Source organism: Onychostoma macrolepis, chromosome 18, assembly GCF_012432095.1.
Source record: "Onychostoma macrolepis isolate SWU-2019 chromosome 18, ASM1243209v1, whole genome shotgun sequence".
NCBI classification, from domain to species: Eukaryota; Metazoa; Chordata; class Actinopteri; order Cypriniformes; family Cyprinidae; genus Onychostoma; species Onychostoma macrolepis.
The window spans coordinates 15,925,160-15,938,311 of NC_081172.1; the positions used below are offsets into that span (position 1 = coordinate 15,925,160).

The 13,152-nt window shown below is 38.1% G+C and overlaps 1 protein-coding gene across 1 annotated transcript in view; it reads left to right on the forward strand.

The window, feature by feature from the left end:
• The window catches only part of tspan18b (tetraspanin 18b), a 38,815-nt gene that overhangs the window by 20,716 nt on the left and 4,947 nt on the right, over window positions 1-13,152 (forward strand). Inside the window, exon 3 of the mRNA XM_058752437.1 lies at window positions 10,012-10,107. Within this exon, the coding sequence (XP_058608420.1) occupies window positions 10,012-10,107 (96 nt within the window). The remainder of the gene's footprint in view (window positions 1-10,011; window positions 10,108-13,152) is intronic.

Below are 13,152 nucleotides of genomic sequence, written 5' to 3' on the forward strand. Positions count from 1 at the left end.
GATTGGAGCTCTCAAGTGGCCACTTCAAACAGGGAGTCTGATGCTGTGTAATGGCGTCCGTAATTTCTGAATTTTCACATCAATATTTTCACATTAATCATGTGGGACTCGTTCATACTGTACCTCAGAATGAAGGAGCTCAATACACATTTAATTCTGTTCATTTCCACTTCATTTATGATTCTCTCAGATCCATGTATGGTGAAAAGCAAGGGAAAGCTAGGATGTCTCTTTAAGAACAATGTGGAGTTAATGATAAATCGTAACATGTTTAGAGATGAATTCCACATGCATGATGCGTCATCCACTTTTTATTAAGAGAAATAAATGGAAACATTTGCTAATATAGTTGTTACAAATCATTGTGTTTCCCCCCATTTGGGAAAGATGAACCACTTCCTGTGGCAATAACCCACCTGTTCCAGCTGTCATTTGATTTTTATACTATGTATAAAATATTTTTTTCTTGGAATTTTATTTTTATATTCATCTTATCTGTTTAGTTTCATCAATATGAATATTGATTGACAAATAACAGTCAAATAAATACATCTGAAATGAACTTATTTGTAAAAATGACATACAACAAAATGTGGATGTCACAATAGCAATATTAACTATAAACTCTAAATATTTTAAAATAATTATAGGTTATGACAAATGATAAAGATTTTTATGGAATTATAAATAACTAATTTATAATCATTATTGTTATTATGACATGATTTCTTTGTTGTATGTAATCATTTATGAAGAAAGAAATACATACCATGGTTTCTGAGAATCATAAATTAATTAGAAAATAAATTATCAGCCCTTAAAAGTTTTTTAATCAATTAAAAAAAATGTTCAGATTATATACATTTCACAAATGATGATGTTTAAATTAAATGTCAAACTTGAATGTTCTATGACTGTGTGTGTTTGTGTGTGTGTGTGTGTGTGTGTGTGTGCATGATCAAGAGGAACATTTAATGTGGAGGCAACATCTTACCCCCCATTGCTTAGATCTGGATCAGTGGATTAAAAACCAAATAAGACATTTTTACCCTTTTTGTTGTATAATGGGTGTGCCCTGGAGATTCCGGGAGCTTTTTCCTATTTAGGACATCTTTCAACATAAGGCTGAAGAAAAGAAAAAATGAACAGTCTGTTCTGTGAGCTCTTTGTCACTGGAGAAGCACATGATTTGAGTTAATATGTTTATTGTGGAGCAAATTCTTCAGAAATGTAATGTTGCTTGAAGGAATGCATCTTTCCATAATGCATACCAAGATTAAAATTCCCATGCGTTTTCTAATAATTATATCACTGTCATCTTCTGTCTGCATTTATGTTTACGACTGTCATCACCAAACATATGCACTAAGGGACTGATTCAACACGGAGCATCAACAAACTCCATATTTCACAGCAGACCGGAGGTCCTCTTCCAGATGGCATGTTTGACAGGCCTGTGAGTGATCACTCATTAGACAAACGCTAGTCCAAGCTGTGCTCCATCTGCAGAAGGCTGCTGCTTTCCGTGTTTGCTCTGACAGGAACTGTTAAGTGGATACACCAGACACCCGTCAAGAAACAAAGGGCTGTCCACCTATCCCAACCCTCACCGTTTTAGCTTAGACTGTAGAAGCCAAGCCATCATAAAAATATGCTGAAATCCCTCCCTTTTGCTTTGTGGTTTCATATTTATCTTCTTGGCAAAAATACATTTTTCAGCCAAGATGTAAGACATGAACTTCAGAGTTCAAATGTGGGGGAGTGGACTGTTTGAACTTCACGTTGTTGAGTTTGTGTGATGTTTGGAAAGAGGTGAGAAGAGGATATTTGCCCTGTAGGACTTGTGGACTTTTGATTATTTTGCATTGACATGCCGAACACAATGTTTGTGCTCCAACTGTCCATGTGTGTTTCTCCCTTCACATAACAATTCAGCACTAATGCAAACTTCACTCTTTAGGTCAGGTCAGGTCAGTTTGACCGCAAATGTTTGTAGGAAACAAACTGACCTACACTAAATAACTAGGACCCATTCACACTGACAACGAATAAATAGCTTCAAGTCGACAAGTTCATACTGTTTGTTGCTGGAAGCTATTTTTTAGTTGGTTGCTGTATCTTTTGGCAAATCACTGCATTCCCACACAGCTCATTTGCATACAATTGAAATTATATTGCACTGCAATCAATTTCTGTCGTTCACGTCGTCAAAAGTGACAGTCGCAAACAGTCTGTGAAATGTTTTAGTTCTCTCTTCCTGTGCTGTTAATCAATGCTGTATCTTTAGCCGGCTGATGAGGACAGAGATCCATTGTCATTGTGGAAAATGTTTTCTTCCATTTTTTTTTTTTTAGGGTTTTAAGGTTCAGAGTTCCTGGGAACATTCCCTAAATGGAAATTCATTCACTTTTGGACATTCATTCCCCAGCTTATATTAGATTCTTATGCAGCGTGGGATGTTTTTGATTTACCAAGCAAATGATTGTGCAACTGCTTTTTCAAGACCAAAAATATTGCGTTATCCTTAAAGGGTAACATGTGTAAGAACACAAAATTGTTTTATAAGTACGTCACTTGGCGGATTTAATAATTTAGAGAAATGCTAAGAAAGTGTTGCCTAAATAACCAATTACACGGTACAAATGACTTAAGGTTTAATTTAATAAAAAGGGAAAGTCCAGTGCCATGGGAAATCCCTATTGTACTAATGAACTAGTGTTTATGCGATCACACTAACTGTGGGACGAGAAATCCACACTGTTGAAAGACAGAAAGAGGTTGTGAAGACAAAAGAGAAAGACTTCAACCAATCAATGTCTTATCGATCTTGCTGAGCTAGTGATCTTCTCCATCTGGGATTGATAACTTCACCAGAGTAGCAGATACAAGTGTATGGATCGCAGAAGCATTTAAACTGTGTTTTTATATCTAACAACAATGAATGTTTCTCAGTTGTGATGTCTGTGTGAAGTTATTAGATTTTGTATTGACCTCATTCAGCATTTCAATTATAAATTCATTATATTGAATAGCTTGGCAGTCATAACTCATACAGGAAGTTGCAGGTTGACAATTTTCTATAGATTTCCTCTTTCATTTTCTTCACTTCATCAGCACTGGCCATTTCCCCAAGTCCACTGGGTTTCTCTCCTCAGTAAATGCGGCATTCATTGACCTACTGACAGAGATGAAGTGGCTTTATTCATCTGAAACCTGCACCTGCATCTTAACAATGATCTCTGTAATGAACTCTATTTCTCACTACAGAACATTTCAGAAAGCTTATTACACACAATCTCACATCAGATGTTCAATAACCAAGTGCGATTGTAAATGTAGTTCACTTGAATGCTAATTATTCTAGTTAAACAACAGTAGTGAATCAGTCCAACAGCACTGGGACTGTTCACATTTGTATGTGTTTGCATGTTCCAGTCTAGTGGCAGGGATTTTTCAGTGACTCTTTCTGAATATCTCTTCAATGTGACAGTAGTTGACGAGTGATTGTGTTTATGAGAAAGTTGCTTGAGTCAAACATTCAACTGATTTGTTCAAAAAAGCTGATTCATTAAGGAATTAAACAAATCTTTATTAGTGAGTCATTGAATCATTCCTTCAGCCAACTAGTTCAGTCAAAAATGCTGACATACTCAGGATCTAATCAAGGGACTGTCTTTATGAGTGAGTCATTGATTCATTCATTCAACCGATTTGTTCAAAAACAATGCAGTATTCTGGATCCTAAAAAAACAGCACATGGCAGCTGGTTTAAGTTGGTCCTGAGCTGGTTATAAGCTGGTTATGAGCTGGTCCTGAGCAGGAGCTAGTTGCTTAGGACCAGGACCAGCACATGACCAGCTTAAACTAGTTTATAACCAGCTCAGGACCAGCTTAAACCACTTCAAACCAGCTGCCATGCTTCAAAACATGCCTAACCAGCATATGCTGTTTTTTTTTTGTTTTTTTCAACAGGGGAATGAAACGTAGGCAAAAGTACCCAGATGAACCACTGCTTCTGCCGAGATTCTGAAGTGCGTATACAGTGCTTATATGCTTTATTATTCCATGAGGTCACAGAGGATTTGTGAATGGTAGTGAAACAAAATAACTACTGCTGAATTACATTCATACTAAATAGAACATACTTTTTAAATGGTCGTGAAGTACTTATTCAAAGGAAGTACCTACTCGTATAGTATACGCTTTCGGATGCAGCCTTGGTCATTGAATCATTCATTCGACCAATTCATTCATAAATGCCTATTCATTCAGTGACTGCGTTGCTCGGAGGTGCTTTGTTTGGCTCCATTTGCATTGGCTGAGCAAAAACAGTCTAAGTAACCAGCAATATTGTGCTTAAAATGTAAGTTGCACAATATAAACGTCTTGTTCATTGAATTTTTGTATAAAAGCAACATTATATTCACAATCACCCCTTTTTTTGTCTGAATAACATCAAGTCATATTTCTGGTTTCACTGGAGGCTTTTTCTAAATATCTAAATCAGGTCATTGTTCTTGAGTCAGCTGGTCTAATGAATGAGCTTTGGCACTGCAGGCCTTTTGTGTCCAATTCAACGTTTAAATTCTCCTTCAAAGGACAAGAAATCCATCGGTTTTTATCACTTGTCTTAGCCAAATGATCACTGATGAACCACTAAAAGCTTTAGGCTCATTATAGACTGAAGTTTTCATTAATTATACAGCCAAATATGGCAGTTAGTCATTATTATGTTCCCTGATACATGTGAGGTACCTGCCCTCTTTATGAACATGCTGTAACTGCTTTAACTTATGCAGACTTCAAAGCTGAGAACCATGTGACTTATTCTGCCCTAATTGGAGGTTCATTAAGGGACTATATATGCCTGCTGGGTAGACCATGCTGTCGTACCCCTTCCCCTAACACAGCTAGAATGTTTTCCAGTTTCACATGTATTATAAAAATGTATACACAGAAAATTAGATTTGCTGAATTTTCTTGAACGGGGCACTATTGATCTACACACTCACACAGACTAGCTGCTCAAGCTGTGCATTGAAAAGAACAATTAGGAGTCATCTGATTCACTGAGGGTGAAGAAGTTCAGTGCTCTTGTGAATCCTGTGTTTCATGCTATATTGCTTTTTATGTATGCAAGCTCATGGCTGATGGGGGAGAGCTGACCAGCACACAGTGTCCTTGTCCTTCAGCTAATGATCTTGTCCCAGTTAGTAGGGTAAGAATGACTAAACCAGACAGTGGATTAATCATGTTAAAAGTGTCAACTTCAAGGAGAGTCTCTTCAACCTATTTGTTTAAAAAAGTGTGGTTTTCTAAAGGAAGACCTCAGGGAGGATAAGTGACTTTTAGCTTGCGCACTTGATTTTTATGAATGGCCTATTTCAAGCACTTGCTCACTTGATTTTTTTTTTTCATTTTCTGAGGGATATGTGAGTGGTAATTGCCTTTGTAAAACTGAGGTATGGTTGCGAAGGCATTCTCGTGGTTTCTAGTTTCTAGGGTGATTACTTACTGGCCAATGCATATTTACAAATTCACCATTCTGACATTGAAATAGGCCATTCATAAAATACATAAAAATTCCAAGGAGGTTTTTATTTGTGTGTGTATTTTGGGGGCAAATGCACCCTACTGTCAGAAAGTGAATTTGCATTTTCATTTTGCCCATCTTCCGTTTGAAATATAAAATACATAATAATTTATAATTTTGTCTTTTCCCTTGTCTCTTGTCTTAAAAATGGTTTAAAGGCTGAAATGTGAGGTTTATGATTTTCTAAAGCAATGCTTTTGTTACAACTACATTATTAGAACTATAAAGTTTTTTTGGTCATTTTATAGTTTACAGGTGTTGTTCTATTGTAATATCAGAACTTTCCAAAATGATTTGATCTGATTTAAAAAAAAAAAAAAAAAAATTGAAACATTTAAAGACTATTATTCATATACAGTAATATTATTTTGTATTTTATTAGAGTTGAGCTACCCCTCCTTCTAATAACCTGCTTCAGCACAAAAACAGTCCACCAAAACAGGCAAAGAATTATAACTGTGTAGGAAAATAATAGCACGCCTCTTCCAGTGTTTCAATCAATACAGGAAAAGTGCATATATTGCATAGATATTCAAGTATTAGACTCAAAATTATTGTAAAAATGCCATTGTTTTATTTCAGAAAATATTCTTAGCAGAAAGAGAAGGTGTGATTTGCATAAGTATTCAATCTCTCTGTTGAAGGAGTGCGAAGTTTACACAGAATGAAAAAAAACCCCACATTGTTACCACATGAAAACTGATTTGCATAAGCATTCAATCTCTGTATTGCAGAAATGCAAAGTTTACGTGGACGAAAAACAATTGCACTAATGAGCGCCGTACAACTGACCTCTACTTGTGAATCATTACAGCAACTACCACATTTCCTGGATAGAAACCCTGCAGTGAAGGGATCATTATTGAAGTTGTGAATCTAAAACACATTTATGAAAATGATTCCCATCCAAATGTAAGGTTCTTATCTGCATTTTTGCTGTTAAATTGTCTGCGGTTTTTCACAGTCGGAAAAATTAATTATGCTAACAAAGAAATATTACTTTTCCTCTAGATTGTAGGTCAGTAAAACCAAAATAGAAGATTTTGTGATGTTATAGCAGTGAATGTATCACATGAAGAGTGTTGTATGGGTTTAGTTTTATTTGACAGTGGGGGTAGGGTGTGTTTGTTTCTTTCTGTGGGTGCTGCCTGTGTTCGTGTCAGCTAATGTCTGTGAGAGAACAAGCAGGAGTCTCTTTCATATTCACACATGCTGTTGATCTGGCCTCACTTTTGCTGTGCTTCAGATATTTCTGCACTTTTGATGAATGTGTTGCTGTTTTCATTGTGTACGAGACTACAAAGACAATTCTTAGAAGTAAAAAAACACACTGTGCTTTTGGTCTCATAATCAGAGACCCCAGGCTTTGGAATAATGAGCTGAACACAAATCAGTCTTGATCATGCTTTTGGATTTGCTGAAGCTCTTTGGACTGCGTAAATGTGCTGCAACGAGCATGTAGTTTCACGGCAGACCTTCCTGTTATATGTAGCTATGTGTGTTTGATTGATGATGACTGCAGTGCTGTGGGAGTCTTGGGAAAAATACCCTGTTTATTCTGCACTTTCTCCAGAGCCAGCTCCGATCCGCAGGCAGTTTGATTTATACTGGGATCCAAGATGCTTTACACCAGTGCACTCCAACTGGGAGTGTGTGTTGGTCTCCTGCACTCAGCAAGCTAAGCATCATGCTGAAGTTTTTACAAAAAAACAGAGAAATGCCTTCTCAGATGTGGATCCAAATTTTTCAGGCCCACTTTTTAAAAGCTTTTATGACGGTCTCGGCCCACGCTCCCACATCCAGGTGCAAATGGCTTTGCCGACCTGCAAAGAACATATCGAATTATACAAGAGAGGTCATCAGATGCTGCTAATGAAAGCTTTAATCTATGCAACCCTAATTAAAACCCCCTGGTTTGGCCTTTGTTAAGAATGAGGGTAATTAAAACACTAATTGCCCTGAGGGTGCTATAAGCACTTTGCCAACACTTTTGATACTAGGGCCCTCCGTTTAATTGAAAGGATCCATTAAACACAGGCTGCCTCTCTGTCTATTTCTTTGGGCAGTGAAGGATTGTAAGATCATCATTATTTCCCAAAATCATTATTCTGTATAAGAGCAACAAGGTTTGCCAGATCAGAACTTTTCAATATATTTGATAAAGACCCCAAAATATGATGATTCCCTTATGAGGTACCCAAAATGGCAGCTATTTTGGTTTTTTTTATTGTTTAAAGACTATTTATATTAGCTCCTATAGCCTTGTGCGCAGCACGCTGACATACAGCGCCGTTGTGCTATGTGTCTAAATTGGTAAAAATAAATCTTAAAAGACCTATTTATACTTAATTTATACTCTAAATAGTGTTCTGTGGTCGTCGGTGCAGCCAAAGATGATTGGTACACCAATGTCGCTTGCAAAAAAATTATTTCATGGGTGGAAACTGACTGATTAAGGGGTGGTAATATTATAATAATATCCATTTTCTACGTCACGGGGGGAGCAAAATCTGAGTGGCTCGTTTTTCACTAACTTGCAGAGAAGTGCTTACAAAAAAATTTACTGGGTTGTTCTTTTTCACGTTTTCTGGTTTGTTAGATGCACCGGGGATCCGATTATAGCACTTGAACATGGAAAACGTCAGATTTTCATGATATGTCACCTTTAAAATTGTTTGTATTGTTTTTGAACATATTTAATTAAGGCAGATAGAGGCTATTTACACTAGCGATAGAGGCTATTTACACAGTGTAAATAGCGATAGATAGCGGCTATTTACACTAAGAGCAAATAGCAATGGATTCTATTTACACTGTTAAAATAGCAGGATTTTCTGTTATTTATACTACTTGTTGCAAATAGTGGAAATTATCTGCACTTCAGTATTGCATTACATTATAAAACCATATGCAATAGTAACGTATTGAGTGTAAATTATAATTTTAATTCAAATTATTAAAGGGATGCCACCTTGTTGGTACAATAAAGCCCTCCCTAACCCAACCCAATACTTTATTTTCAACTTTTTTGGTTATTTCCTTAATTTTTATTGAAAATAAATGCCTTTTTATGATGTGATATGAGATTTGAAAAGGGAGAAAAAAAAGTTTGGCAAAAGGCGGGTTCGAACCCGGGTTGATCGTAATGTTGACTATTTGTTGACATAATGTTGACTGTTTTTTTTTATAATGTTGACTATCCCAATCACACGTTGTTGGGTGAAGTTAGTGTAAATAGCCTCTGCCAACAAGGCGGGCTATTTGTGTAAATGTATAAGTGTAAATAGACACTCCATTTAATTAATGTATGAAGTTAAAGTTAACATTGACAACTCTAAAAATATCTATTTTTAAATAATGTAAATATACATGGACATAGAGATACACATACATACATACAAGCATGTACAGTATAAATCCCTTTTATCTCTCTTTCTCACTCTCACTCTCACCTCTCAAATTTCCCCTGGACCTCCAGTCCAGTTTGAAACCCCTGATGTAGATGATTCCATTTTTGGCCGATATAGACTCATCTCCTCAATAAAGATCTATAGAGCTCTAGGAAACCACATTGGGTGATACAGGGTGAGCCAAAAACCTCTTTTGAGAAAGTTCCGCCAGAGCATAATGGGATTGCATCTGACAAGAAAACAAGGAGGAAGGGGGAAAAAGCAAAAAGAAAGGTCATGGTTAGTGTGCTTGTCATCAAGCCACATTCTATTTCTGGCTCCAAGTCAACACACAAGTGATTTTCCCTGGCCTCTCTCTTCCACAGAGTTCTCACTGCTATGATTACTATATCTGTTAATAATGCTTGCGATCCATCATGTATTGTTGTTTGCAGCAAGACTTGTGGTATTAGCACTGCACAGGGAGATAAGGTTGCACTCAAACATGTATTTAAGGATGACACCCTCATGTAATACACCCTCTGTGTGCTGTCTGAGTAATGGTAGGGTAGCTCTGCCAGTGCTGGCTGTTAGCACTCGCCTAGAACTAATGAAAAAGGCCCCATTTCATTTAAGGAAAGTGGCGCTGTAATAGGCCTTCATCCCAGAGAGTGCTTTTTCAGGTAGAGAGATGGTCTGCTGAAACACAAGAGCCTCTCATCATTAATTACACTAAAAGGGAGGCTGTGCCTTTAAAAAAAAATAGTATGGCCGTTTTAGTATGCACATGGGAACCCTGAATTCACCTTGTTTGAATGCACTTTGAATACAGGATTTTGCTGAAAAGCCTTTTTTGATGCTAGCATTACTTCGTTCAGTGTCCTACAAACTGCGTGAACCTTTTAAGTTTTTATACAGCGCTTTAGTACAAATGTTTTTGTGCCGAGTGTCAATATGTAGATGAAAGGCTCGATTGTGAGTGTTTCTGATTAAGTTCAGAGATGACGCTATGTTTGTTTTTCTTCCAAGGGGCTCGGGGAGGCTTCAGCGAGGGGGACGAGCATGGAAGGAGACTGCCTCAGCTGCATCAAGTACCTCATGTTTGTCTTCAACTTCCTTATCTTTGTGAGTATTTATGTGTCTGACGTTGACATACACTTTGCTCTAGCAGAGTAGTAGAGGAGTTCAAAGGGAAAGATATGGACTACTCATATGGCACTTTTCCACTGCGTGGTACGACTCGGCTCGGCACGGTTCAGAACGGCACGGCCCGGCTCAGTTCGGCTCGGTTTGAGTTTCCACTGCAGTTTAGTACCGCTTTAGAGTGGGCGGGATTATTTACATGTTGTTATAGTTGCACTGCCTCTACTGCCATGACTCCTGAAAAACGTTTTAATTCCGCGTCGCTCCATCAAGCTCTCGCTGGATCCGCTCCTCGGCTATGAACGAGAGGAACGTCTGTACTTCCTCAACAGACAATGAAACAGCCATTTTTTGGTTGTTAAAAGAAAGGTGCACTCATTCAAAACAGTTGCGTTCGACCCTTCGCTGATTTAAATCTAGCGGGTCTGTTGTGTCTCGTGCCGCAAGTTCAATGACGCAGGCAGTGACGATTTTCTCCGGCCAATCAGTGATCAGCAGAGTTTACATGTCACGTTTTGGTAACGGTATGGTTCGGTCGAGGTGGTACTAAAAAAAGTACCAGGTACCAGGCAGGTACTGTACCCAGTGGAAAACCCCCCAAAAGTGAGCCGTACTGAACCGTACCGTGCCGTATCATGCAGTGGAAAAGCGCCATTAGAGAAATGAATGTGAGAAACTGCAACGGTTATAATGTGGCGATTAAAGGAATATAAGTTCTGCCTTTCATTTATAACAACTAGTCACCTATTTGATAGAGTTTGTTTACTCTAGAATGTGCATTAGCTGGACCAGTAACTGATTTTGAGTGCTACCAAGATGGCCACCAAGTAAATTACCTTAGACTGCCTGAGACTAGCTGATATTTGACCTTTGACCTCATCATTTTTTGAAAGAAATTTATTCTTTTGTTAAGTAAATAATACTTAAAAAAAAATAGAAATCAATATTTTTTAATTAAACCTAAAGTTCACGAAAAATGAGAATTCTGTTATTAATTACTCACCCTCATGTTGTTCCAAACCCGTAAGACCTTTGTTCATCTTCAGAACACAAATTAAGACATTTTTTATAAAATCCGAGAGCTCTCAGACCCTGCATAGACAGCAAGGTTACAATCCACGATCAAAGTCCAGAAACATAGCAAGGACATCAGTAAAATAGTCCATGTGACAGCAGGGCTTCAACTGTAATTTTATGAAGCTACGAGAATACTTTTTGTGTTTGAAGAAAAAAAAAAAGAAGATTTTATTTAACAATTCTTCTCCTCCTCATCCAGCGGTGCGCCGCCATTATGGAGAGAGTATCATGACACATGCGCTTGCTTCCGCCTCATGTAAACAACGCATGCGCGTGCTGACGTAATCAGCATTGTTTACATTCAGCATGCGTGCAATTTCTCCTGAACGTAATCAATGCTGATTACTTTCTGGGGAAAACGCGCACATGCGTCGTGGTACTCTCAATAATGGCAGAAGACGGTAACTCAGGGAGAAGAATTGTTGAATAAATTGTTATTTTTGTTTTCTTTGCGCACAAAAATAATTCTTGTAGCTTCGCAAAATTGAATTGATCCACTGATATCACATGGATTATTTTACCGATGTCCGTTTCTGGGACTGGGAACATTGCAGTTGCATTCCTGTCTATGCAGGGTCAGAGAGCTCTCAGATGTCATCAACAATATCTTAATTTGTGTTCTGAAGATGAACGAAGGTCTTACGGGTTTGGAGCGACATGAGGGTGAGTAATTAATGACAGAATTTTCATTTTTGGGTGAACTATCCCTTCAAGTATATTCTTCTAAAGTATATTATTTTTTATAATAAGTAAGTACTCTTTTTAAAAGTATGCTAAAGTGTACTAATTTTTAGAAAGATATTCTTTGACTTTATATTTCCCCCAAAATTCAGCCTGTAGACCAGGGGTCACCAAACTTGTTCCTGAAGGGCCGGTGTCCTGCAGAGTTTATCGCCAACCCTAATCAAACACAAGGTCTAATCAGCTAATCAAGGTCTTGCTTGGTATACTTGAAACTTCAAGGCAGGTGTGTTGAGGCAAGTTGGAGCTAAACTCTGCAGGACACCGGCCCTCCAGGACCGAGTGTGGTGACCCCTGATGTAGACTGTTAAGATTCACAGATTTGTAGCAGAACAACTTGTTTAAGCATTTCAAAGCAAGAGAGGGGAAGGTACAGGGAGAGAAGGAGGGAAGAGACAGAAAGTGCTGCTTTGATCATCTATCTAGGTTGACAACATAAATGGCCACTGTGGGACTGGCATAGACATAGAAAGATTTGGACTCATTTGGTTTGACTGAATTAATTATCTCCCAACAGCGAGAATAATGTGATGTACACACGTGAGTGCAACGCTAACAATAAAATAGCTTGTTTTTTGTTCAAAAAAAAGATAATGTAATTCTCTGAAATCCATTTAATAAGCCGAAAACAGCTGCTCATATTTATTCAACCCTAAAAACTATTAAAACACCAATTTAGTGATACAGTCAAGCTGTTTATGGAATCTGGTTATGACAAAAATAGCTGTTGTGACAGGACTCCGCTTGACAGACACATTGCTAATGCCATCCATGAAAAGAATCCCAGGTTTGGCTCACAGGAGAGAGAGACTGAGGAACATGTTTTTGTGCGAGGCTCTTATCTCAAAACCCACCACACAAACCCATACACACACACACACGCTTCTTGAGCTGCTTAATCACCAGTATGGTGTCTGCTCAAACCTTCATGTGCGTGTGTGTGTGTGTGTGTGTGTGTCTATGAACGATGGTATGGAGGAAGGGTATCCCTTTGACAGGTAGAGGATTGTGGGAAGCTGCAAAAGAAACAGCAGCGTTTCCCAGCCCCCACTCGACTGTCTTTGACTCGCCTGTTAAAACTCCTCAAGCTCCTCTATCCATTCACCTTCCCCCTCCTCTCTGGAAGCGTTCACTTTCAGTAGCCGTTTACTCAAAAATGATTTATTTTTCAGCAGTCGAACCTATTAGTATTCTCTCTCTGCTCGGTAG